The sequence below is a fragment of the Vespa crabro genome, chromosome 1, assembly GCF_910589235.1.
Source record: "Vespa crabro chromosome 1, iyVesCrab1.2, whole genome shotgun sequence".
In the NCBI taxonomy this organism is placed as follows: domain Eukaryota; kingdom Metazoa; phylum Arthropoda; class Insecta; order Hymenoptera; family Vespidae; genus Vespa; species Vespa crabro.
Genome location: NC_060955.1, coordinates 16402258 through 16428984, shown reverse-complemented (window position 1 = coordinate 16428984; position 26727 = coordinate 16402258). Strand labels below are relative to the sequence as shown.

The 26727-nt window shown below is 32.9% G+C and overlaps 1 protein-coding gene across 4 annotated transcripts in view; it reads left to right on the top strand.

Moving 5' to 3' along the window:
- Nucleotides 1-11574: 11574 nt before the first annotated feature.
- Nucleotides 11575-26727, top strand: part of LOC124432822 (protein Skeletor, isoforms B/C) — a 23795-nt gene continuing 8642 nt past the window's right edge. Inside the window, exons 1-7 of one of the 4 annotated variants that reach the window (XM_046982096.1) lie at nucleotides 11575-12310; nucleotides 19632-19769; nucleotides 20956-21028; nucleotides 21151-21259; nucleotides 22988-23150; nucleotides 24131-24390; nucleotides 26536-26727. The exon at nucleotides 26536-26727 is cut by the window's right edge and continues 2451 nt beyond it. In XM_046982096.1, coding sequence (XP_046838052.1) covers nucleotides 12223-12310; nucleotides 19632-19769; nucleotides 20956-21028; nucleotides 21151-21259; nucleotides 22988-23150; nucleotides 24131-24390; nucleotides 26536-26727 — 1023 coding nt within the window. In that variant the 5' untranslated portion in view covers nucleotides 11575-12222. The remainder of the gene's footprint in view (nucleotides 12311-19631; nucleotides 19770-20955; nucleotides 21029-21150; nucleotides 21260-22987; nucleotides 23151-24130; nucleotides 24391-26535) is intronic. The other 3 variants (XM_046982093.1, XM_046982094.1, XM_046982095.1) reach the window with 3 other exon arrangements.

The following is a 26727-nucleotide window of genomic DNA, read 5'->3' as shown; positions in this document are numbered from 1 at the left end:
ACGAAAGTTATCTTGAAATTTTTTAAGAGAAGATTCGTGAATATTATAAAATATTCCTACTCAACCTTCCCCCCATCTGTCCCTATCCCCGGAACAGAAAAATTTTTATTTAAAACATTCTTCAAAACAAGCTGTAGTTTGGGAAATAATTACATGTGAAACTTTAAATAGGATATCCTATATAAATATATATCAAAAAGTAACATTTTATTCCAAAATATAAATATATAATTTATTTATTATAAATATGATATTTTTTAATCAATTTTTAATCATAATTAATTTTGCTTAATTAATGTATTGATTTATAAATAGACTCTATATCATAGTAATTAATTTCTTACTTATAACATATTCTTGTTTATGAATCAATTCAATATTAATGCATCACTCTTCGTTCTTATCCAATACACTTACTCACTTGATATATTTATTATTCGAAAAAAAATGTTGATTGGATAACTGGAGACAGAAACGACACGCTTTTTATCCAAACAATGAAACTGGTTTAAGAGAATTTTCTTCCTATGCATTTGCAAGGTTTTACGCCATGAATTCTCATAGTCGCAATTTTTATCCAATTTTCATGATCAAGATAAACATTCGAAAGATAAATATATTCTACATCAGATTATTATTTTCGATTTTCATAATAGGTTTTTGCTTGCATGAAAATTATTCTTGAAAATTACCTGTTTCTAAAATATGATTATTACCAAAAAAATAACATTTTTCAAAAATTCGAAATGATAATCTCGTGTGAAAATCTTTTATCTTTCGAATGATGTATTAATCATCAAACTCAAATAAAAATTGTAACCATGATAATTCATGGGTATAAATTCTTACAAATACATAAGAAGAGAAGAATAAGTTACTATAACGTGGTAGAATAAGTTACTATAACGAAAAGTAAAAGAGCGCATCGCGTAGAGATGCTCGGGAAGATTTAAGAGCGAATGCTTTTTATACGCTCCTATAGAGATATACATATGTGCATATATACATACACATATACGTACGTACGTACGTACATTCGAACAAGTTATCGTTTTGTATTATATCATCGACCTATAAAAATGCTCGACATTATAGACATAATGACAATGTTGGCCGAACGAAAGCAAAAGGAGAAATTAATGACTCAGTGGAATTTTTTTCGAGCTTAAGTATTTTCTTTCTCTTTCCGTTTTCCTTTTTTCTGTCTTTTCTTTTTTCACTTTTCCCTTACGATTAAATGAACAATTGTGACCCAATTTTTATAGTCACGTGATCGCTTCACTTTCCTCATTTATATCCGGTGATCACGAATATAATTTCCTATTCCTCTCTCTCTCTCTCTCTCTCTCTCTCTCTCTTTCTCTCTCTCTCTTTCTTTCTCTTTCTCTCTATTTCTATCCCTATTCATCCGCCTATACCTTTATCTATTCATCTCTCTCGTTCTTTCGCGAACGGGCGAGCAGGAGAACGATCCATTAGCCCAACCTTTTCCAAATTGGTCCACCAGAATATGGGCTCATCGGTGCGTCATGCGCCAAATTGCACCGTAATATCGGCTGAAGAGAGAAGAGAAGAAGAGAGGATGCTTTGTCATTCGTTGGGCGATACGTTAAAACGTACGAGAACGACTATTTTCTACAAGTCTCATTTTCCCTTTCTTTTTTCCTATTATTTCTTTCTCTCTCTTCCTCTCTGGCTTTCTCTCTCTCTCTCTCTCTCTCTCTCTCTCTCTCTCTCTCTCTCTCTCTCTCTTTCTTTATTTCTATCTCTCTTTTTTCTCTTCTTCGTTCTGTATAAAAGCATAAAATCATGAAAATTTTACTTGCATAGCAAACACACAATTTGACCTTATCCACCAGCCTACTCGTAGATTATGTAAACATGGAAAAAGTTCATGAGCCGATATCCGCGTGCGTGCCGAGGATTCGTAACGAAATATCGTTTCCTTTTTTCTGTTTTTTTTTTTATGCCGTACACCGGATAGTAAGAAGTGTTTCCGTCGTTCGAGCCGCTTCATTAGCATATCGAAACTCTCTCAAACCTCTCCCTCTTCAGACTGAGTCCGGAAGTAATTTTTTCTTTCTTTTTCGTTGCTTTGAAAGATCATTCGTTCGACCGGAATTAGTTCCCTTTTCGGTCGAAATACATTCCGTTCGTATATTTCCTCAATTAACATTTCTCTTTCTCTGATAAAAGAGGATAACTATTTCTTTGTGGCTTTTTGTTTCGATAATATTGGGTACATTACAAGTAATCTCTTTTATTGCAAATGTTTATTTCATTATGGTACTGTTTCTAATAAACGATTTCATTAGTATTAATTTATTAACCAATGATGAAGGATTAACCTTCTATAACGTGTCTGTAACATATAAGTCACACACACACACACACACACATATTTGTATTTTTTTTTATTTTATTACATTTCATGTTAACAAAACTGATTGTTGCCGAAATTCTACGTTGTTTTTATGTTATACTTTTTATGTTTTTATATTATAATTATAACTTAGTATAAATATTATATATATATATATATTATAAATACTCGAATTTTTATACAAACTACATAAATGTTTTTTGTTAGATACGAAAAAAAAAATTCAAATGCAGAAAATTAAATCATCACGAAGGTTTAACTTCGTGATAAAAAAAATAAATAATTCATTTGTTTTTCACTCCTTTTAATTTTTAGCGCTTCAAGAATATTATAATATATATTTGTCAACCAACTCCAAAGAAACTTTATAAATTGTAACGCTGAAGATGCCACATAATTTTTATAAGATGGTTCTTTATTTGTAAAAATATTTATAAATATTACGTAAATACGAATACTAAATAAAATCCAGCATTATTTTATTACCTGAATTTTAAAAGCAAAAAACGTTATACCTCCCATTTTTTTATTTTACGATTTATTAATTTATACAAAATATCCTGTTTCCATTAATATCTTTTATTTTATATTAATCGAAAATTATTTAATCGAAATTACATATATCCACATTCATGAATTGAAAATTTCGTCGATTAAAAAAAAAAAGAAAACAGAAAAAGGAAATAATTAGAAAATGATAAAAATTTCTATCTGCTGCTGCTGCTGCAAAAAAGAAGAAATCTTAATATGACTCATTTAAATAACACCATAAATCTTTTTTTTTTGTTAAACGATCAATTACCTACACAATTTCCACGTAAAAAGTTGAAAAAGAAGAGATTGAGTGGTAGTGGGTCATGGTAATTACTCGAACTATCGTGTTAAATCCTTTTCTCTTCTTTCTACAAATCACAATTATGAATATTACTGTCTCTTTCAAACTCCTTTGCTCTAGGCTAATGACCGACTTTTATATTTTTCAGATGGTACTATCATCCCACGGTGTCCCCTGTTATTCGTCTCCGTGATCCGACTGGAAAATGTCAGATTCGAAATATTCACGGCGAAGTTGATAATGACGACGGTTCTATCTCCTTATTGCTTATTATTTCAACATCGCCCGTACTTGACTCTCTAAGAAGGAGAGGTAGGTAGTAACATTATCGAACCACTTAACCAATCGTAATAATACCGTACCGATGCCATCTCAAACGAGGAAACCTCGAAGCCTTTTTGTTAATACCACGGAAACGAGTCTTCGAAAGTAAATATTTTTTCACCAATCAGTAAGAGTAGTTCTCTCAATTCTCCAAGATTCAAGGATACGTTAAACTCTTTGCGATCATCCTAACGTATCATCCTTACGTATTTTCATAATACGTAAAAGCTACGGAAAAAATACATACGTTATTACCATTTTTACATTTTACTAAAAGAAGAGTTAAAAGGTTCCGATTATATCGCATAAAGACATTCGTTTTCGTCAATTTTCTTCTCGCATCGATGTCATCGTTAAAATAGAGCGAATGATATTGTTCATTTATCCCGCCCCTCTCTCCTTTAACGAGAAAAGAGTAAAAGAGGAAAACTGTGTTACGTTTTCCTAAAACACATTTGTGCGTGTTTGCTCGGCGAATAACAACGGCAGTAGCAATAGTAACAACTACGATATATCCACGGATTCCATGCATTTACTGGAGCAACGAACTAAGCGAGCCGTGTAAACTCTTCTTCTCGGCCTTTTCGCAGAGAATTCCCACAATGCTCGTAAGTGCGTTCTCAAGGAGGAGAACCGAAGGCAAGCCGGCTCGTCGATGCAAAGCTGATTAAAAAAAATCAAGGATAGGCATCTCCTGGCGCCTAGAAAGCGTTCCACGGTCTACGTTCGTGCTAAGAGCTACGAAGTAAAATCTCGAGATTCATAAAGAATTTTCTTTCCTTTTTCTTTTTTTTTTCTTTTTTCTTTTTTTTTCTTTCTTTTTTTCTCTCTTTTTCACATAAGATTTCCAACGGTAATTCATTACAATTTCGATATGTTCGATATGTTTCAATATGTTATGTATCTATGTATATACATAAATACTTATATACATAAATACATATGTGTGTGTATACATATATATATATATATAAATATATATATATATATATATATATATATATATATCGATAAGTGTACCTACGTAATGCGGAAACATGGCGTGGATAATACGAGCGTACGGCTATTAGGTTCATTTACTAGCAGGGTCTACCTACTAGTGGTACTCCCAGCCGCTCGTGGCCTAAAGCTTTTACCGTAATTAATGCTACGAGCTGCTAGACGAAATAATTTGCGATGGCTCGATCGACGAACCGTATGACGGAGACACTAGTATTACCGTGCTCTGGGATCAAGATCGATAAGGTAGAAAAGAAAGAGAGAGAGGAAGAGAAGCGCGAGAAAAAGATCTTACAAGTATCAAACGAATTTTACTAAATAGAATGAATCGCACAAAGATCAAGTACTGATCCACATATTTAAGTCTATTTTGAATTTAATTGATAAAATGACAAAGAACGTAATTTGTCTTACATTAATATTTTATACTTACATTCTAATTAATGCATCAACAGAAAATGCAATTTATCTTATATTAATATTTTATATTTGTATAATTACACTGTTATTTGAAACGTTTTGAAAATTTCTTTTATAATGTTCCAAAGATTAAAAATATATTCCTTGATAAAAACTAAATTATAATATAATAAGTATTTATAACAATTAATTATCCTGTATTTATAATTTATAAAAAAATTATGAAAAATATTAGATGAATGTATCAATTTGTCCGGCACTTAATAGACGTTATTATAATATCAATTTAATGACATTAACATAATCTGTATATGCATATCTTTCTTCTTTCCTCTTTTTTTTTTTTTGAATACCTTAGAAATTAAAGGTAAATCTAAGAAAATAATGATAATTGTAGAATGATAATTGTAGAAACGCTTCGATAAAAACAAACAACAGTAAAAAAAAAGGAATTTCTACAGACCGGAATCAACGATGTCGAGTCTTCCAACGAGGCGAGAAGATTATTATAAAAAGAATACTCCTCTAAACCGTTTCCTGTGCGTGGACTCTCGTCGAGAGCGCAAGAATAATCGTTGCTAGTTGTAGATACGTAAGTCCACGTGTGCGATCGTGCGCGGGTCAAGGAGTTCGAGTGAAAGTATTAAATATCAGTGGCCACCGACTAGATCTTCGATATACGCGCGGACATTTGCTCTTGCGCTGGATGCACCGTTATGACGAGGTACAAGATAGAAATAAAGACGATAAAATAGAGAGAGAGAGGAAGAGAGTGGTAATCCTATCGTCCGGCTACCTTCGACAACTTCCTTTCCTCCGGCATCGAGTTTTCTTTCTTTATAGCCAAACGGTATCCACTAGGGAATTAGAAAATCGATGAGATGCTTAGAAGAGTGCGATAATAGTAAAAACTTGGTAGGTTCGGTCCGTATAAAACAAATACTTACTTGTATCGTATGTATGTCACACGTTCGTAACAAAAGAATTAAAGAAACATTTAAGTCTTAGATAATTATAGTAATGTCTAATAAAATATATTATATATATATATATATATATATATATATATATATATATTTTCGGGAGAAAATATTTCCTATCTTTTGGATCAACATCAAACTCGTTTTAAACTTAAGTAAAAAAACGATTGGAATATATTCAATACTTAAATCTTATATAATAATAATAACAAAAAATTGTATTAAATATAATAAAACGTAAGTTACTATTTATAAAATACGTAAGTACTGTTCACTCATATCCGCGACAAATGAATGCATTTTCGAACGTTAAACTTATTTTAATTTCGAGTAAAAGAACCGGAATATTCAACGAATTTAAATAAAATACCTCGAAGACGGCCTAAGGAAACCCCGTTCTCACGTACATACATACATACTTATGTAGAGATTTTCTCGAGGTTGCGGCAGAAGAAGCGACTTTATTACGTAAGATCGCATCGTTTTTGCAACGTTATACTAACAACGAATGAACGAACGAACAAACGAACGAATGAACGAACGAATTCGCTTAACGTTTTCCGGTCTGTTTCATTCGGACCATCTGTCATTGACGTTGCACTTCGAAGATTTGCAACGTCAGTTAATGGGATTATGCGAACGCATAATCTTCTTCGAATCTGTACATATATATATATATATATATATATATATATATATGTATATACGAACATACATATTTACTTACTTACGGAAATCTTGTAAAGGACGACTCATTGAGCTTGATCGTCCAAGATCAACGGATCTTTCAAAATAATTTTATCCGAGCAATCATATTCATTGTTTCGCCTTTCGTCGTGTCAGCGTTCCGATGAATGCGTCCGTGCATGCATAAGTATCTTTTTATGCAACGCCGTTCATGTTCACGTATATGAGTACGCGCTTTTATACGTATTTATAGCGACTATGTACATTCTTATAAACGTGAAAAGAATTAAACGGTTGAACGGACCTTAACGCATACGAATCTTCTTACGAGCGTATTGCAAATGTTTTTGTGAATCGTCACGAAGAAATTACGACGACTTCGATCTATTGATAGAAAACAAATCATATTTTCATTTATATGTATATATACATACATATATATATATATATATATATATAAATATATATATATATATATATATATATATAACACGTTATCGTTTATATGTACATACGATTTAATTTATATGCGTGTGTTCTCGTATGCTACGATATATCTGTTGTCTACAAAATTTACTTACGTTCATAATCCTTATTAAAACGTATTTCTTAATTACAGAAAGTCGATAGAAATGTTCATTGTCTCAAGCGTGTACTTCCATGGAGCAAGATGAGAAGCAGTATCAAGTTGGCTGAACTACGCGTGAACTATCCGAACTCTCCATGGAATAAATCAAGTCTTTCTTGAAAGTTAACATGGCATGAGAAAGAGAAAGAGAGAGAGAGAGAGAGAGAAAGAGAGAGTGAGAAAGAGAGAAGAGGGTTGAAGAGGAGTGTTCGTCGATCGAGAGTACCTACGAGTTCGTATGTACTCCAAACATTCCATTCTAAACGCAACTAACTTGTAAACATTCAAGATACATACTTCAAATTATATATAATATATATGCATAAGAATATATATTTATATATATATATATATACATAAACTTAATCTGGATAACAAGTAATGTTTAACGCATTAAAAAGAGAAAAAAAATGAAAGCATTCTCGGAAATAATAAAATAACAAGAATTTATTTACATATTTCAAAAGTTGAGGATAAATAATATCTATTATTCTCACATCTCCTTCGTGAAATTCTAGGGACATCCACGCGCTTTTCATTTTTCTATGCTCTCTATAAAACAATATAGAGATAGAGATATAAAGATAAATATATATATACATATATATATATATATATATATATATATATTATGTATAGAGAAAGAGAGCGAGAGAAAAAGAAAGAAAAATAAAAGAGAGATAAAGAAAGAGAAAGAGAGAGAGAGAGAGAGAAAGAGAGTGAGAGGGAGAGAGAGAGTAGAAGGGGAAGAGAAAAAAAAATGAAAATGTGCGGTTTCTCACGGAGACGCACGAACTTCGCATCAAAGGCTTCGACCCAGCGCGTTCGTAATGGCAACGCCAGCGAAAGTCCTCCTCCTCTTCTCTACCGGCCCCGAGACATAGCTATAGCATCATCATCGCATCATAATAGTAATAGTAGTAGTAGCAGCAATAGTAGTAGTAGTAGTAGTAGTAATAGTAATAGTAATAGTAATAGTAGTAGTAGTAGAAGTAGTAGAAGTAGTAGTAGTAGTAGTAGTAGTAGTAGTAGTAGTAGTAGTAGTAGTAGTAGTAGTAGTAGTAGTAGTAGTAGTAGTAGTAGTAGTAGTAGTAGTAGTAGTAGCAGTAGTAGTAGCAGTAGTAGTAGTAGCAGTAGTAGTAGCAGTAGTAGTAGTAGCAGTAGTAGTACGAGTAATAGTAGTAGTTAATATATACTAGAAGCAAGCGAGGATAGATACGTAAGTATAGATAGTGCTAGTTCGTCGGTGGCGAGTTCTCTACCTACTTCCAAGCACTTTCGCATTATGTGTCGCGAAACTCATGAATACACAATCCGTACGACGACGACGACGACGACGACGACGACGACGACGACGACGACGACGACGAGGACGACGAACGACGACGACGAAGCGCAATAACATTAACGCTCCCGTGACTAACGACAGTCTCGTATTACGCGCATAACCGTTACGATGGCTTCTTATACCTTCAAAGAAGGACTGAGACATTTAAATCGAAAAGGCTCAAAAAAGAAGCGAAATTTTTTAACTACTTTAAAGACTTTCTCGTAGAACGTTCATTCGAAAGGAAAAGTTAAATGATTAAAGAAAAATATCCGGTGTGGAGAAACGGAAAAGGAAATTGAAAGTAATGGTAAGGTGATTATATACTTTGAGATTGTTAAAGAATATATTGCAGATGATAATAGATAATTTTAACATACGTCATTGATAACGTCTTATTTAGATAATCTTCACCTTGTCATACTATTTACAAGTTCTTTCGATCCATTCAAAGCGCAAATATATTCTATCCCAGATTTGTTTAAAAAGGAAAACGTTCACCTTCGACCGTCCCCACGGACGTTTCTCACGTACGTCAAAAGTCTATCTAACGTTTCCTTGCACGATACCTTCAATTACACGCCTAACATACGTAACGTTCTTTTTCCGTGATACCGATTTCACTTTCAAATACGGTACTTCGCATACGTAGTACGCTTGTACTTCTGTTCTCTTACGTCGAGATTGATCAACGATTGTTTTCAAAAAGAAAAAAAAAAAAGATAACAAAACGAAAAGAAAAAGACAAAATAACAAATCCATGTATGTTGTCAGATAAAATAACAAGTATGAAATTCTTATTGTTCGTTCAAATCGATAGAATCTTTTTCAATCGAAAAAAGAAAATAAGAAGGAGAAGCAGGAAACGTATCGCACGAATGACGATACACGATTATGGGATCTCGAGGTAAAGGAAAAGGCGGTTTGTAGGTTGGACACCTCTTAGTTTCTGCGATAAACAACAAACGGCCCGCATATCAGTCGAGCCATGAAAAAATGAGTAGCAGTAACGCTAACCACGAAACAGCAACGCCACAATACTCTTTTGATTCCATCTTGGTTGAAGCTTTCTAAGAAAGATGATCATAGTTCTCTTTACCTAGCTTGCGAAATGAAAAAGAGAATCTTCTAATGCAACTTTTTCTTAACTTAGTTTTGATCATCATCATCATCATCATCATCATTTCTAGATATCTCAAGATCGACGTATTGATCTCTCCAAGATCTCTCCAAGATCTCTCCAAGAAAGATCTTCATTGGTATAGATTTTCTCGAATATATCGTTTCATATAACAAAAATAATAATAATAATAATGCCAAAACGCAGAAGTTGAGGTACGACATGCCGGCCTCGTTTTCGTTCTCGTAATCGGCACCATAATACCGTAATAATGCGCTTTTGTTGGTTATAAAGCCAGCAGACGCGCCGATCTCGAGCCTCTTCTCTCATAATTATTCCCGTAATTCCGTAATTACTAAGTCATAACGCCAGAGAGGTGAGATTATATATAATGATATATCAACGGGTGGAGGAGGTACACGAAGAGAGTGTATTCTATGATAAGAAGGTGGAGATGAAGAAGAAGAAGGTGAAGGTGGAGGAGGATGGGGAGGGGAGAGGAACAAGAAAGATCCTTGCGGTCCGCTTACCGGACCCTGCAAGACTTGACACGTGCGGTAGAAGTGTAATCTAGCTATTGTTATGAAAGACAATGAACAAGTGACGCGTGTAATCGCTTCCATAAATCTCCCTTAGGGTATTCTCCTGACGCTCAATAAGCAAGCTTTCATTTCTTTCCCGCCTTTTTTATTCGCACTTCTCGTGTAATATACAGGTGTACATAAAATCGTGAGAAGTATGTACAATGTATTAAAAGGAAAACGAGAGGAATGATTCCCTCTCTCTCTCTCTCCCTCTCACTCTGTCTCTCTCTCTCCCTCCCTCTATCTCTCTGTCTGTCTCTCTCTCTTTCTCTCTCTCTCTCACTCTCTCTCTCTCTCTCTCTCTCTCTCTCTCTCTCTCTCTATTTTGTTTAGGAGTGGATTTAAAAATTTTTAAGAACATACATAGATTGCAGAATTACAACATATTAATAAATTTAATGTGATTTAATATTAACATATACATGAGTATATAAAATCATGAGAAGTATGTATGTTAAAAGAGAAGAACTTTAAAGTGGATTTTTAAGTTTTCAAATGTATATGGTTTCATAATTGTAATATTTTTATAAATTTCTTATGTAACATTTATAGTATTAATATGTACAATACATACATATGTGTATCTACATACAATCGTAAATAATATGTATATTAGAAGAGGAAAAAGAAAATGATTTTAGAAGTAAATTATTAATTAAATTTAATTTATTTTAAACTTAATTTAAACTTAAATTTATGCGATTTCAAAATTACAATATGTTAATGAAGTTAATGTATTGAATTCATATCATTTCTATACTAGCATACATGTATGAAAACATGTTAGTTCATGTATAACGATACTAAAAACGTTTAATTTCGCGCATCTATTACAACGAGACATTTGACGAAGTTTTTCTATTTTTTTATATTTACTCACATTTTTTTCTAATTTAATAAATTATTTCAGTTTTGTATCTCATTGGAGATAGAAATCGATAGAAACTTTCTAATAACAAACAACCGAACAATTTAATGTTAAATTTCGTAAAAGAAATTATATTATTGTAATTTTTTCATTATTTCCGTTTCAATATTTACTTGGTATAATGTATACCAATCATGCATATTAATCATATAAACAAGTCCATGCATTAAAGAGTTAAATATCAACAAATTCCAATTTGTTCCGAATTATTTCATCGTTCGAAGTAATTCGAACAATTATTAATTCGATCGTGAAAGTAACAACATTTCAAGGTCATTTTTTTCGCTCTTTAAAACGTAAAACAATAAAGCAGACAGAAAAAAGAGAGAGAAATAAAAAGTAAAAATATTACTTCGAAGGAAGCCAACCGTGGTTGCAAGTCGACGGATGACGATGAGGGACCTATCGCAAGAGAAGATGAGCAGATTGCTCGAGTCGACCGCGTTATACTGTGAGACTCGTCATTTATCAGCCTAGATATCCCGAGAGTGGCACGCCGTTGCTCGCATGATGCAAACAACACGAAATACGACCGACTCCCTTTGTCTCTCTTCCCTTCTGTGGTGGATAGTGGTGGGAGAGGAAGGATAAGAAGCAGGATTCCTAAAGGAAAAAAAAAAGCAAAAAAAAAGAAAAAAAGAAAAGAAAGAAGAATCAAAATTATCCAGGGGAAAGAAAAGAAGGCTATACTTTTGAACGAGAAGCTAGCAGTAACTTGTTAAGAACTGCGAGAAAGAAAAGAAAGAGACGTACTACTATCTTTTTCTCACTCTTTATCTTTCTCTCTCTCTCTCTCTCTCTCTCTCTCTCTCTGTCTCTCTCTCTCTCTTTCTTTTTCTTTCTCTCTTTTGAGAGCTCGCGATTCGGAGAGGGAGTAAGATCAAAGACCACAGGGAGAAAGGGATAGAAGTAAGGTGAAGCAAGGCGAGCCGGTGATCGTAGTGGGATCGACAAAGTAACCTGAATCCGCGACGTCGACTTTCGACGGCAGTAACGACGAAGACGCCATGACGACACGATCACCAACAACATCGCCTTCAGATCGGCGCTCTACGATCGGACTCGTCCTAGCGATCTTTTTCATCTTTCTCGCACGTGAGTAATCTTCCTCTCTCTTTCTCTCTCTCTCTCTCTCTCTCTCTCTCTCTCTCTCTTTCTCTCTATCTATCTATCTATCTATCTATCTATCTATCTATCTATCTATCTATCTATCTATCTATATATCTATCTGTCTTTCCTTATCTATACATCGATATTTTCATCAAAAGAGGATACAAATTTTACATTTGCTAGGCCATCGAATCTATCGAATTCCAAAAAAACGTCGAAATTATCGTTGAACGTGATTCATGACATTTTCACGATTCACTTTTATTATTTGTAGAAACAAATCCGTGGCTTTCTATCGACGATTTAACGAATTCTTCTCGTAGAAAAGAAGGACTCATTCTATGAAAGAAATAAAAATAGAAGAAAAAAGAATCGTCCCGTAGCATCTGATAGCATCGACTAGCATGACGAACATGAACGAAATAGTTACTGGGTGATTTCGAGCGTGCTAATTGTCGAAATTAATTACGTACACGATTCGGCTTCTTCCTCTTCAGAGATTCCTCGCTCTGTTTCTCATACTCGTACGACTTTCCCAATCTCTGCTTGCTTCTTTTCTTCTTCCTTTTTCTTCTCCTCATTCTTGAAAGTTATTCGATACAATCGACATAAAACTCGAATCAATCGAAAATCCACTACAAAGTTGGTCAACCTCTATCGTCCTTTCTAATAATAATAATAATAATAATAATAATAATAACAATAACAATAATAATAATAATAATAATAATAATAATAACAATAATAATAATAATAATAATAATAATAATAATAATAATAAAAATAATAACAATAATAATAATAATAATTACTATGATTTTGACGATTGTGGTGATAATGAGAAATAATGGTGTTGACCGTAGACACAGGAAACGTTGTATTCACAGACAAAAACAAAACGTCGTTAATTACAGCCTGTAAGAAATTGAAAGGCGTAACGACTTGATCGTAATACTCCTTTAAATCATTCCACGAGATGTTAATACTTCGTGACGAAAATTTTATATACTGTTCGGAACTTTTTAATCTTCTATAATGAAACTTTTTCTCGCATTTAAAAAAAAAAAACATTATATAAGATGAAATATATAATTTATATTGTACTAATGTTATAAGCATAATTAATACTTAGGAGATATTAATCTTTAGACATGAATTAAGAAACAAGTAAATTTGTGTCAAAGAAATAAATAATAATTAAAAAATACAGATATATAAGCGTGTAACTTTACAATTATATTTCGATTCCTCAAGAATCTTTTTATTCGCGCGAGGAGCGGCAATACAATGATCCTGAAGGTTACGAAATTTATATCCATAATATGTTCGTCGATTAGCTTACGAACTGTGAGCAGGATTATCGTCTTAATGGGATGCACACGTGGTCGGAAACCACTATGACGTAAGGTCCATTTTAAAGCTTTATAGAGAAAGTGCCGGCTCAACAACGACGACGAGGACGAGAATGAGACAACGAAATTAAACAAACGAGATTTGAATGTCACCTACATGAAAAAAAAAGACAAATAAAGAAGCTTCCCTACTTCGAAAATATTTCTAAAGAAATAAATTTAATGGAATTTCTTGAAAATGAAATAACGTTTTACAGAATTATAAAGTATTATTTCCGAATTCGTTTCTCCCGGAAAGAATTCATATTTTCTCGTCAATTCTAATCGCGTAGTATCCTTTAGTACGTTAATTTTTTTTCCTATCGCTTTATCTTGCAAATTCATTCGAATTCATGCGCAAAAATGATGAATAATATTATACCTTCTCATTAATATTTATAACCCTATTTATGGAGTCTTTGTCCATAATAATGCTTATATTGTTAAAACAGAGATGGAACATCAGTATTCAAAAAAAAAAAGAGAACAAGAGCAGAGCGTTCAGAAAAAAATAATTTAGAAAAATGTAAGAAGAAAAGAGAAAAAGAAAACAGAGAAAGAAGAAAGATACAAAAGAATTTGTTTTAATGGCAAACAAACGAATTTGAAGATCCATTTGAATCTAATGCTCGTGCATGTCATGCAAATTCGAAGACATTGAATAGACAATTGCAATTTTTTTTTCTACGGAAATAAGTTCATCAGCCAGCAATATCCTCTTACGAAGTTCATCAGCGTTTTACATAACTCCGATCACACACGTCGAATTAAATCGCGTCGATGACGCATCAACATAAAATCGATCAGTCCCAAAAACAAGCAATCGTTTTCTTTGGAGAACTTGCCAGTTGTTGTAGATCATTGCGACACGGACGGCGTATCATAAAGGAGCTTTGCCAATTACGCTCTCCACTTTCTGCTTTCTCCTTCGTCTCTGCAAATGTCAGAAGTCTCCTTGACATATATAATCCGCGTATATTTTATATAAATATAGTTAAAGCTCATCTCATATGTAGATATATGTTTATATTTCTCTTACACACACACACACACACACATATTTATAATTATATATTTATATATATAATATATGTATAAATATACATATTCATGTTTATATGTAATATATATGACTATTTATACATACATATATATATTATAATTATACCTGTACATACCTATATATATGTATATATTTAATAACTATATTTGTATATAGGATGAGCTTTATAACGTGATCATGACTTTAATAATAAGTTTAGAAAAATGCATTAAAAAAAAACAATGATTCTTTGTGTAGTATAGTTTTTAAAGAGAAAAAAGATTTACAAAGCCTAACCAATTTTTCTGTCCATCACGTTAGACGATTCACCTACCCATTATGTGTGTCCTTTCTCTCTTTCTTTCTTCTTTCTCCATTTTGTCCCTCTATCTTTTATCTTTTTGTCCGATTCCTTTTCTTCGCTATTCCTTTCTCCCTTGGGTTTTCGGCGTTCCATTTCATCTCGAGTAATCCTCACGACCCGGTTGTTGTTCTCGCTTTACTCTCTCGAAAACGAAAGAGTCGCTCGAACGTTCCTATTTTCCAACGTCTTTGAACTCTCGATCGATCTAAGACCTTCTACCATTGGTTAAAAATGGCATAGAGAAATATTTCGAATGCATTTGTATCTAACTTTGTACTAAGTTGTTACTAACAATAATTTATTACTAACAAGAATAACAAACAAATATCTTTCAAGATATTTATCCTTATCGTAAACGTAGATCGACCGATAAATCATTCGACAGATCGATCGATCATTGGATACCAACTGCTTTCGTTAATAGAATTCGAAGCACGTACCCTGTAAAATATCATTCTCTATACGCAGAGACACGTGTATCTTTAACGTTGGTATTCGATACAATACAACATGTATACTCAAAAAGAACACAATCGATATTTGTGAAAAAGTTAAATCATTCCGACGCAGTACAGATTTAATATATGTATCAGAATTATAATTACAGTTGCATGTAACGATTGAAAGCATAGTTTGTTGACTAATTTATCAAAAATTGAAAAATATATTTTACAATGAATATTCTCCATTTCTCTCTCTCTCTCTTTCTCTATCTATCTATCTATCTATTTATCTATCTATCTATCTATCCATCTATCTATCTATCTATCTATCTATCTATCTTTAGCTCTGTAACTCTCTACTGTTTGCTTAAACTTTTCATCGCAAATTATCACCTCCCATAACAATTATAACGTAAAAGTCTATTATATTCTGATCTCGTTCCCTTCCTCATGTATAATACGATCGATCTGTAAGCAGATTAATTAATGGAGCGCGTTATTTAAAGTCGTATGAAACGTTTTATTCGTCGATTTATAGGCATTACCTAGGACAATTAGAAATGAGCCTTCTCTAGTATCAATAAGTTTAAATGATCAAATTGAACGTCCCTTTAAATCGAATTATCGCTTAACTCTTTAATTTATCTAGTTGCACTATCATTTAATTTCTTTGATCGCTAATCTAATTTTTTCTGCTTTTAATGTCATGTATATGTGTACATACACGTATAGTTTCAAAATAAATTTGAAATAAAACTATTTTCTGGTGATCTGTTTTATTAATTAAATGAAATGTCACATCAGAAAGGTCATTCAAGAGTTTAAAAACAAATTGTTATTGTCATAACAGTGTTAACTTTATAATACAGAAGATTAATACCCATAAAAATAACAAATTTTAGGTTTCTTCTTGTATAATAATCGAAATAATTATTAGAGAATTATTAACACAAAGTTTATTCATTTTACTTTTGTTTATTTATTATTTTCAAGTTAAATATACTAAGAATAATAACGATTAAAGAAATGTTTTCAACTGATATGATAAAAATAGGTCGAATTTTCTAATCATTTGCAACTATCTGATGTGTCATAACATTGATACATGTAATCGAACTTTTACTAAACAATGAACAGGATATTAATTAATAATTTATTAATTGTATTAATTTTAATTTGTTATTTTAAAAAGCTGTTCAATATGATATTGTATAAATCTTGAACGTTGTTGTATAAAATTAATTAATAATAACTTCAGTTATATATTATAAACGAACTACTTTAATATAAATATAATAAGCTATATATTATAAACTTATTAAATATAAATGAAATGCTTGATTATTAGAGATGTATCGCTTAGAAAGAGAAGTCAATATATGACTACTGAGATCACGCACGAATAAGTTTTGGAGAAACTAAATTCTGTTAGAAATTCAATATCAAAATAAGATAAAACACAAAAAAAAAATCTCAGTCCAAAGTTCAGAGTAAACTGCTATATCGGAATAGACTACAGACACGCAATCAAAACCAAAACCATGCACAGATATACGTCCAGAATAGTAAAATGTTTTCGCTACTATCTGTAGACACACGTCCAGAACAGTAAAAATACTTGATTTACTGTACAGAGAGATGTGTCCGTAAAAAATACATATAACATATGAAAAGAAGAGAATTTTAAAAAGGATATAAAAATGTACAAACGATATAGCTATTTATTTCCAGGATCATAACTATCTTAGCCCGAAGAAAACATCAATCTGATACGTTAGACATATTCGTTAAATGGAAGAAATCATCGGGATTATGTACTTCGAAACTAAACAACCGATCGACCTTGTCTACGTCATTTTTATCCAATTATCAAATACCATCGCTACGAGGAAGCATACGTATGTCCCATACGTTACATCGGTGATTACACGTGACATTTAACGGCACAGAAAGGGAGGAAGAGAGAGATAGAGAAAGAGAAAGAAAGAAAGAAAAGATATGCGCCCGTAAATGGCTGCTCGGTTGCTCCGCAAGCATTCAGCCAATTTTCCACAGTAGATCCGCCTAGAATCGTACAACGTTTTGTATTTTTTCTCCCCCATCTCTCTCTCTCTCTCTCTCTCTCTCTCTCTTTTTCTATCTCTTTTTCCTTTTTTTTAGTTCTTTCCTTTCCTTTTCCCGAAGCCGATAGCAAAAGGATACTTACCAAAGCGTTGTCGTGTTTTTCGATTTATTCGCGATCAAGCGTCAATCTTCCCGATCTCTCGACGTTTCTATGTTCGACGAGGAGTCCCGTAACGGTGCGCCGAACAAGTTACGCGCCTGTTCAAGTACGATCGAATTCAATTTAAATGGATTTCTAAAGCGGATGCGCGCTCATTCGTTCGTTTCCAACGTACTCTATTTCGGCTAAATAACGGAAGAGATATTAACACGATTCGTCACTCTTTCTCTCTCTTAGATACATTGAAAGAGATCAAATATGGATTAGTTGTTTAACTAAAAAAATAGTTAATCAAAAATATAGATCATTTTGCCGATAAATATTTTGATAATAATTTATTCCTGAATTGAATAATCCTTATTGAAGAAAAATATTCATCAAAATTTATTAATTAAATTAAGAATATATCAATTAACGATTGTTATTTCAGAACTAATGAGTAAGATCAAAATCAGTATTTTCTGAAAATGATATCTATCGTTTATTTTTAAGAAACTAGTGAATGGATATAGATAATATAAATATCGATAGTAATATTCTTGTCAATTTAATTATCCTTATCGAAATAGAAATTCATTAATTGATTAATAACATCCCAATTAACAATTGTTTTCTTAAAACAAATGATTACAATCAAAACCAGTACTCGTTAAAAATGATTCCTTTGAAAATTAAAAATTAGTTCAATTGGAAAATTTAGGTCGGCAAGGCATTTAAAGCTTCAACGATGAGTTTGTCCTAGAAATTACTGAATAGAGATCAAAATTATAGATTACTCCATCGATAATTTATCTTCGAATCTACTTATTATTGCCGAATCGAAAGATTCATTGAAATTCATTAATTACTTAAGAACATCCTATCTACTGTTGTTTTTTCAAACCTAACGATTAAAATCGTAATCGATACTCATTAAAAACGATATTCCGTTGAAAACTAAAAAAAAAAAGTTCAATTGGTTCAAAATAAAGTTCAAATGTGAATTTGCGAATAATCGAACTAAAAGTTCAAATTTAAATTTGCGAATAATCACCTAAGATTTCAACGGAGCTTTAGCTCTAAGAAGAGATGACTAGCATTCCGTGTCTCCGCGATCCTCACCAACACGATCTGTCCTGCGTGCCGATTCACCAAATACGGGACAGAGAAACATTCGTGGAAGCCAGTTTTGCATGCCCCGACAATATTCGTAACGATCCCTTCTACCTCCGATACTCCCACTTCCCCTTTTAGGTCTCCTATGTCTCTCCTAGAACTCCAGGCACACGGAAATTAATCTTGGATGCCGTATCAACGCGAAGACGTTTACTACGGATGTCTACCGTTAGCTATCGTCAAGCCATCCAAACGCGATTTATTATTCCAACTAGTCCGATCGATCCAATATATTTATTCATTATATGTAGGTACCTACTCGACCGGTTTTCTTTTTTATGGAAAAATACAAACCGATCGTATATCTCTATTTCTCTTTTCCCTTTATTTTCTTGTACTTTCCTTACGAACTTCATTATTCCCTTGTAAACATCATTTTATCGATATTCATTGAAATTCATCGTTTTATCGATATATTTTTATCTAATCTTACCTATTATTTTACAATTCGTATTATATCGTATCTACTTTAACATTATATCGTAATATACTTTAACGTTATTTTGTTTAAAAACTATTTATTGCAATATTATCGTATACATAGAAAATAAACAAATAAATCGATCATCAAATATCGTCAAACATACATTGTCTTTGACAAAACAGAAAGTTCATTGTTTCTCTTAGATTAGGATAGAAGAACGATTACTTTGTTAATTAACTAAAGGTAATTAATTTTCTCTGCAGAGCTATGCGACGGAGCTTATTATGGAAAGCTGATTGGCAAGCTGTCCGAACTTCACCATGGCGTCAGTGGCGAAGTTTATGCCGTAGACGGAAGGACCCTCTTCATCAAGGACTTTACCTATGACGGAGAAGGACCAGGTTCGTATCATCGATCCTACCTCTTACGCATTATTATAGAACGTTTACTATACGACAGATAACGCATTTCCTTTAAATCTAATCAATTTTGAAATCGAATACGTTGTTATCGAATATAACATGATTTTAAATTAATTTCGATCGTTATAATTGTCACTATTCTAAGTTGCTTCGATTCAATTTAATCCTACGTTTCGAATAAAAATAATTCTTAATTAACGTACCGTAAATAATCGATCGCTATCGATCGTTATCGATATTTTATAAATCTTTCCCGAGATGCAAACAACTAATCAACGTTTACTCGACGACTTCGTTCTTGCTCATTCAACCAGTTTCCATTTATTCATAGTCTTTTAATTTGTATCTATAACAAGAAAACTAATTAATGAATCTACGAAATAAATCTAAATAAAAAATATAAACGATCGATTCGATAGAAATCATTATTCAAAAAAATCACTATAGACATACGTGTAAATAACTTTCACAAAATTATCGTAAATAGAAACGAGAAACGAATATTCGAATGGAATATCCTCGCCTTGAAAGTGATCTGTCCAATCGAAAAAGCGGATGCTACCAGAAAAATGGAGAGACTTTCCCCGCTTAAGCTAATCGATTTCTTCTTTCGTAAAACTTTCCCAAAACGACAACATCAACATAACCAATGAAGTCGACGATCATTCGTTATGTAGATATTATTTTCATAAATTTATAAAATATAATAAACATAATTTTTCAATGAAATATGCTTTATATAGTTATCAGAGCTTTTCAATTTTTTCTCGTGCTTTTAGATAAAATCGTTCGTTATAAAATCGAAGCCTTATCAGAGCACGTTTTCATTAGATAAAATAATCGGATTTTCTTGAAGAAAAAGTAAAAGATAAATTTGAGCTTGTCTTTAACTTCTGTCGAACAGTGAAATCGACTTCCTCTTTGACAGAAAGTAAAATAAAAGCGAAATGAGAACGTGAATACTCTCACTCGTCTCGGGTAACTTATAAAATTAAACACAGCACGTAATGTATCCTTGCGAAACTGTTGGCATCGACTACTAGCGCCAATCGACGACGAATGATAATTAATAAATAAGAATATAAATAAGGAAGACGATTAATAATTGATAGAGAGGAAACGGATTGATAAACTTTTAAAATATTACCACATTCTTTTTTTCTAGCTGCATTCTTCTATGCCGGAAATACCAAGAGCCCCAATTCTAATGGGTTTAGAGTGCGAGACGAACGTGGAACGTAAGTTAAATAAATAAATATACATAGAGAAAGTATTATTCAAATATATATTCATTCACATACCAAACCTACGTTTTTTCTTTTTTTTTTTTTTTGATCTTATTATTTAATTTTTACGACAGGGCAAGCGTGTTAAAACGATATCGGAGAAAGGACATCACATTGACCTTGCCTGATGGTAAGACCCTGAATAGCATCAAATGGTTCTCAGTTTGGTGCGACGAATTTGCTGTAAGTAATGAATTTCTTGATATCTTTCTTGTTTTCTCTCTTTTTCTCTCTTTTACGTTCATGACCTTCAACGTCGTCTACAGTACTTGCATTACCGTCATGAAAACTGGTATCACCTTCTCTCGATACAACTTTCACGTTACATATGTATTTACACACCCACACACACGCACGCACGCACACACATATATCGTTTGTATGAAATAGAACATTTCTCTATTTTTCTCTATTCCAGTTATAGCAATTTGATAGTAATATTTAGAGCACAGCAAATATAAAAGAGATGAAAAAATATGGAATAATTTAAGATTTTTTGCACTATAATGTACATGATACTCTCACGTTAAAAGTATAAAAAAATGGTTCCTTCGACTTGATCTCGACTCGCACGAGTTGCATAATTAACAGCCCGTAAATCGACATAGCTAAAGTGAAAGAGAACAAGCTTTCTCGACCGTGACTTAGATTCCGTTTTTCTTCGTCATCTCTTTTTTCTTCTTCTTTCTCTTCTTCTTTTTCCTTCTTCTTCTTCTTTCATCTCTTCTCTTTTTTCCTATCTCCTATTTTTTCTCTTTTCATTTTTTTTTTTTAGTTGCACCTCTTCTCGTGCGTCAACGTGACACAGAAAGTGCATTTTGTACGTGCGACCCGCACTATTCTATTATATCGAAAAAATTGAATTAGCGTCGGTGGTCACAAGGACGAAAAAGCTCGAGCTGGAAGCTCGAAATTTGATTAGTTCCTTTTTTCTTCATTCTTTCTCTCTCTCTCTCTCTCTCTCTCTCTCCCTCCCTCTCTCTCTCTCTCCCTCTTTCTTTCTTTTTCTCTCTTGCATTTTTCTCATTTATTCGTGTTTAACGGATCTCAGTACTCGATTCACGAAAGACAAATTCGTTAATTCAAACGACAATTCCGAAGACTTTGAAAGGAAACAGTGCAGCTTACGGCTGGTGAAAACGTGAAATATCGATTTACGTACTTGGCGTTACACGCACAACCGTAAATTTATTCCGAGTAGAACAAACGAGATGTCCATCGTAAATGCATACGTCTATGCATGTGTGTTTATACGCATGTGTATACATGGATAGCCAAGCGTATAACTCGAGCCAAACGATAAGCTCAATGGTGACAGAACGGGAACGAAGTTCTTGAATTACCATCTCGATTTACACGATATTATTTCGCATAGAAGCTCATGAATTTTCTTCAAACACGTGTCTATTATGACGTTAATTGGGTTAAAATACGAATTTTAATCTTCTCTCTTACTTTTCTTCTTTCTCTTTTTATTTTCATTGCCTCTAAAATTCAAATGTTTCTTCTTAAAATCAAATTATTTGTTAATCCTTTAATGGATGATGTTCTTTTTAAAAGTTTTTAGAAAAATATATTATACATATTAAGGGACAATAACAATGATTTTATAGTATTACAATTACTAATTATTAATTACTTAACATTATCATGATATCATGACTATCAAATGTTATATAGCACATTGAACTAAATGAAATTTATTAATATATTGTAATTCTGCAATTATGTGCGTTTGAAAGGTTAATTGTATTCCTCATTTGCATCTTTTCCTTGGAAATCCAACATTACCGATATTTTCCCGACACGAAGGTCACTCGGTAATACGTGATTCTTTCCAATTAGAGCATATCTTTGGCTTTTCTCCGAAGAAAAGAGAAAATAATCTCTCCAACGAACAATACTTTTTAGGTCAACTTCGGAGACGTAAGGATCCCACGAGGTTTCGACTATCCAAAACCACAGAAATTGGCTGCTCTCAACGGAGTTCACGGAGTCAGTTCAGAGCCCATCGTTATCGTAGATGCTCAGACTCTTCTGATACCAGGATTCAGTTACGACGGAGAGGCACCTGGTAAGCTCACTCATCCCTCCCTTCTTCGTTAGTACAATAGAGTATAAAACTCTACGACGAGGTCATCAATAAAAAGTCGAAACTTTCGACCGTTTTCGATACAGCTCAGCGCATTTTATCGATCGAGTAATTTAATTTCATACTTTTGAGATAGCTCGAGAAACTTTTCAAGCAGAGAAAGGTGTAGAAGTGTACATTAATCAAGATAATAATGCTATATGAGAACATTTTTCAGCTGCTTCTTTTTCTCTCCGTCGTTGAGACGTAAAGCAATGAAAATTTGGCAATTTCGATCAATCATTAATTCTTAGTTCTGATAACTTGTAATGTCCTTGTTCAGAAAGAATCAGAAACGTATAAAAAATATATGACATTTTGCTAATAAAATATATAACTTTTCTTTTCTTTAAATTACTCATGATCACTTCAACATAGGAGGATCTTTAGTGATCATGCTATTTATTTAATTAGACATAAAATAACGATATTTTACATCGTGATTTAAATTTTATTAAGAATTTTGAAGAATATTATTAATTCTGCAACTTTTTTAATTTCATTTAAATTATTCCAACATTCTTTGTTGGATCGGATATTAAGTTTTAATTTTATATTATTTAATGTAGAATTTTATCGACATTTTATCAAGAGATATTTAATAGAAATTGCCTCGTTACAATGTAAGCATAATTTTATTGAATATTTGGTATGTCTCATGAATGACCTAGTGAGAACACATTAAGCTTTCTCATTTGACTTGGTTAAAAAATTTTCCTCAAATATTACTTTTTATTCTGCATAATTTAATTCTATTCATCAAAATACAATAGGATCAAATTACAATCAGTAATATTGTCATTTTCTTTTGTCAACATGATGTTGAATTTCTTTTTACACTGTCGAAAGCTAAATCGTATTACAATTATTGTTACAATATACGTGGAAAAAAAATAGAATAAAACTTTTTCAATATAATTTAGATGCAAAATTCTGGGTGGGTGCCGGACCATCACCATCACCTCAAGGAATTCGAGTCCCTGATGAAAATGGAAAAGAACAGCCTTTACGACGTTATGATCGCAAAACCATTGTCTTAACCTTACCTGGAGATCTGACAGTCCATCAAATTGGCCACTTTGGCGTATGGTGTGAAGCCTTCACCGTGGACTTCGGACACATACAAATTCCACAAGGTCTCAACGTTCCACCTTCTCTTAAGATGCTCGGAGTATCACCGCAGGTAAGTCCATAACAACAAAACGCTCTGTAAAACGCTATTACGCTGTGCCTGAAGAGGACTGCTTCTCCTTCTTTTTTTTTCTTCTTCTTCTTTTTTCCCTAGCTAAAAAAAAAATGCTCTTTCGTCTTTTACGTTTATGCGTTTTCTTCTTCTGAATGGATAGAAATTATCATACTAATTCGATCGGTCATTTGGTAGTTCACTTTTTTGTTTATCTCATTATCTTTGTCATTGTCTTACACTTCTTCTTTTACTCAAAGAGAATCTAAGAACAATTTTTCTTCTTCTGGATTCGGCAAAAAAATTTAAATCTTAATACGATCAGCTTTTTTATATATTGTCTTATTTGTTCCATTTTCTTATTTGTTTTATTTGCTTATATTTTTTATTTATTTGAGAAGAAATTGAGAATGATTTTTTAATAAAAAAAAAAAAATGCATATACATTTTCTTTTTCTGAATTGAAAGAACTTTTCATTCTGGTGTGATCAACCATTTTGGAGTACTTTTTTGTTTATTCCTTCGTTTTGTCTTTTTCCTTTTCTTCTCGTTCTTCCTATTTTATTCGAAAAGAATCAAAAAACAATATTTCTCTTCTTCTTTATGAAAAGAACATATAATCTTATTTTGTTGTTCACTTTTTTGTTTATCTCATTGTTTTCTTCCTTCTTTTACCTGAAGAAAATCGAATGACGAATTCTCAAAAATATACAAAAATAAAAACAAATAAAACCAAAGGCAATACAATTTTGCAAACAACCAGTCAACCTTCGGTAAGCTTCTCGCGATAAGCTCGCAACAAAGACAAATAATAATCGTGTGTATACACCTAACTGTGTAGTATAGGTACAACGTAAAACGAGGAATACACGTTATCGTGCACTCGCAAGAACGCGCTTTTATGTTCGTTGAGTGCAAAAGGGGAGAACGATAAAAGACGAACGGTGAAAAACGAAGCCAACAACGAAATGTCTGTTTTCGCGTCAATACGTTTTCGGCATGCCGAGAAGAAAAATCGTCGAACGTGCTCTCGATCGCTTCTCTCATTGATTTTTGTCTAACATTTCAACTTATGAAAGACCACTTTCATTCTATTCGATTCATTACAAACCGTTTGTCTTGTTCTAGAAGAAATTTTTATCGGTTCGAAACAATTGGGAAATGCGATTGTTCGTTTTCTTTTTTTTATCTATCTATCCTATCAGAAGATTTTCCGTGTTGATCGGCAAATTATGTAAAAAAACAAAATTTTTTTAGCTATGCCAGAACGACTTACACTCTTATATACTTGTACATAGGTACGTGTGTATATGTGTATAACCATGTGCGAAACGTACTTTTCAAGAGCAGTCAATACGGCTCTGCGCGTATTGTTCCATCGCGAATTTGTCTTTGTCAATATTTGAGAGAGAATACCTGGCAGTCACCGACAGCAGACCAACTGCAAACTCGACGCTCAGACGACAATGTGCTCGTGCTTTGTGGTTTTTCCTCGAGAAATTACGAATCACGAATTTTTCTCATTTACACATTTTCTATCTCTCTCTCCCCTCTGTCTCTGTCTTTCTCTCTCTCTCCCTCTCTCTCTCTCTCTCTCTCTCTCTCTCTCTCTCTCTCTCTCTCTCTCACTCTTTTTTCCCCTCTTTCACCTTTCCTTCTTTGCGAGTCGTTACTATGTCAGAAAATGTTTGAAAGATAGTCAGAAATCCAGAAAGAGCTGTATCATACTGTTGATCGTTTCATCTTCAATATTATGTCCGTAATATCACGCGTACGCGACGAATTCAAAGTCGCGAGCTTTCCCGCTTGAGACACATGTCAGCGTCTCCATTATACGAAGACGCGATCTTAACATCATAACCCATAAAATTGCCTTCAATGCTTCTGATGCTGCAAAATAAAAAAAATAAATAAACAAAAAAATCTTAAAAAAAAAAGAAAAAAAATAAGTAAAAAACATGTGATTAACAAATTGATAGTGAAACAGAACGTGTGTGCTTGTCCTTGAAAGATAAAATGGATCTGATAGAACTGAGATATAACGAATGTGTCAGAATGAGAAAAAGAGAGAGAAAGAGAAAGAGAGATAATAATAGCACATATGTTGCTAACAAAAGACTCTGTCTCTGTCCTTATGTGTTGCAGAATGTGCATCGCGGAGGGCAGGGACAGACGGGAGTACTCGATCTACAAAATCTCCACGATTCCATCTCTTCTTCGATCTTCTCTCCCGTGACATCCTCTTCGTCCTCAACACTCTCGGCAACGTACACACCCTCGTTGATAGCTCAACAACAACAACAACACCATCACCAACGCCCAACGACATATCGACCA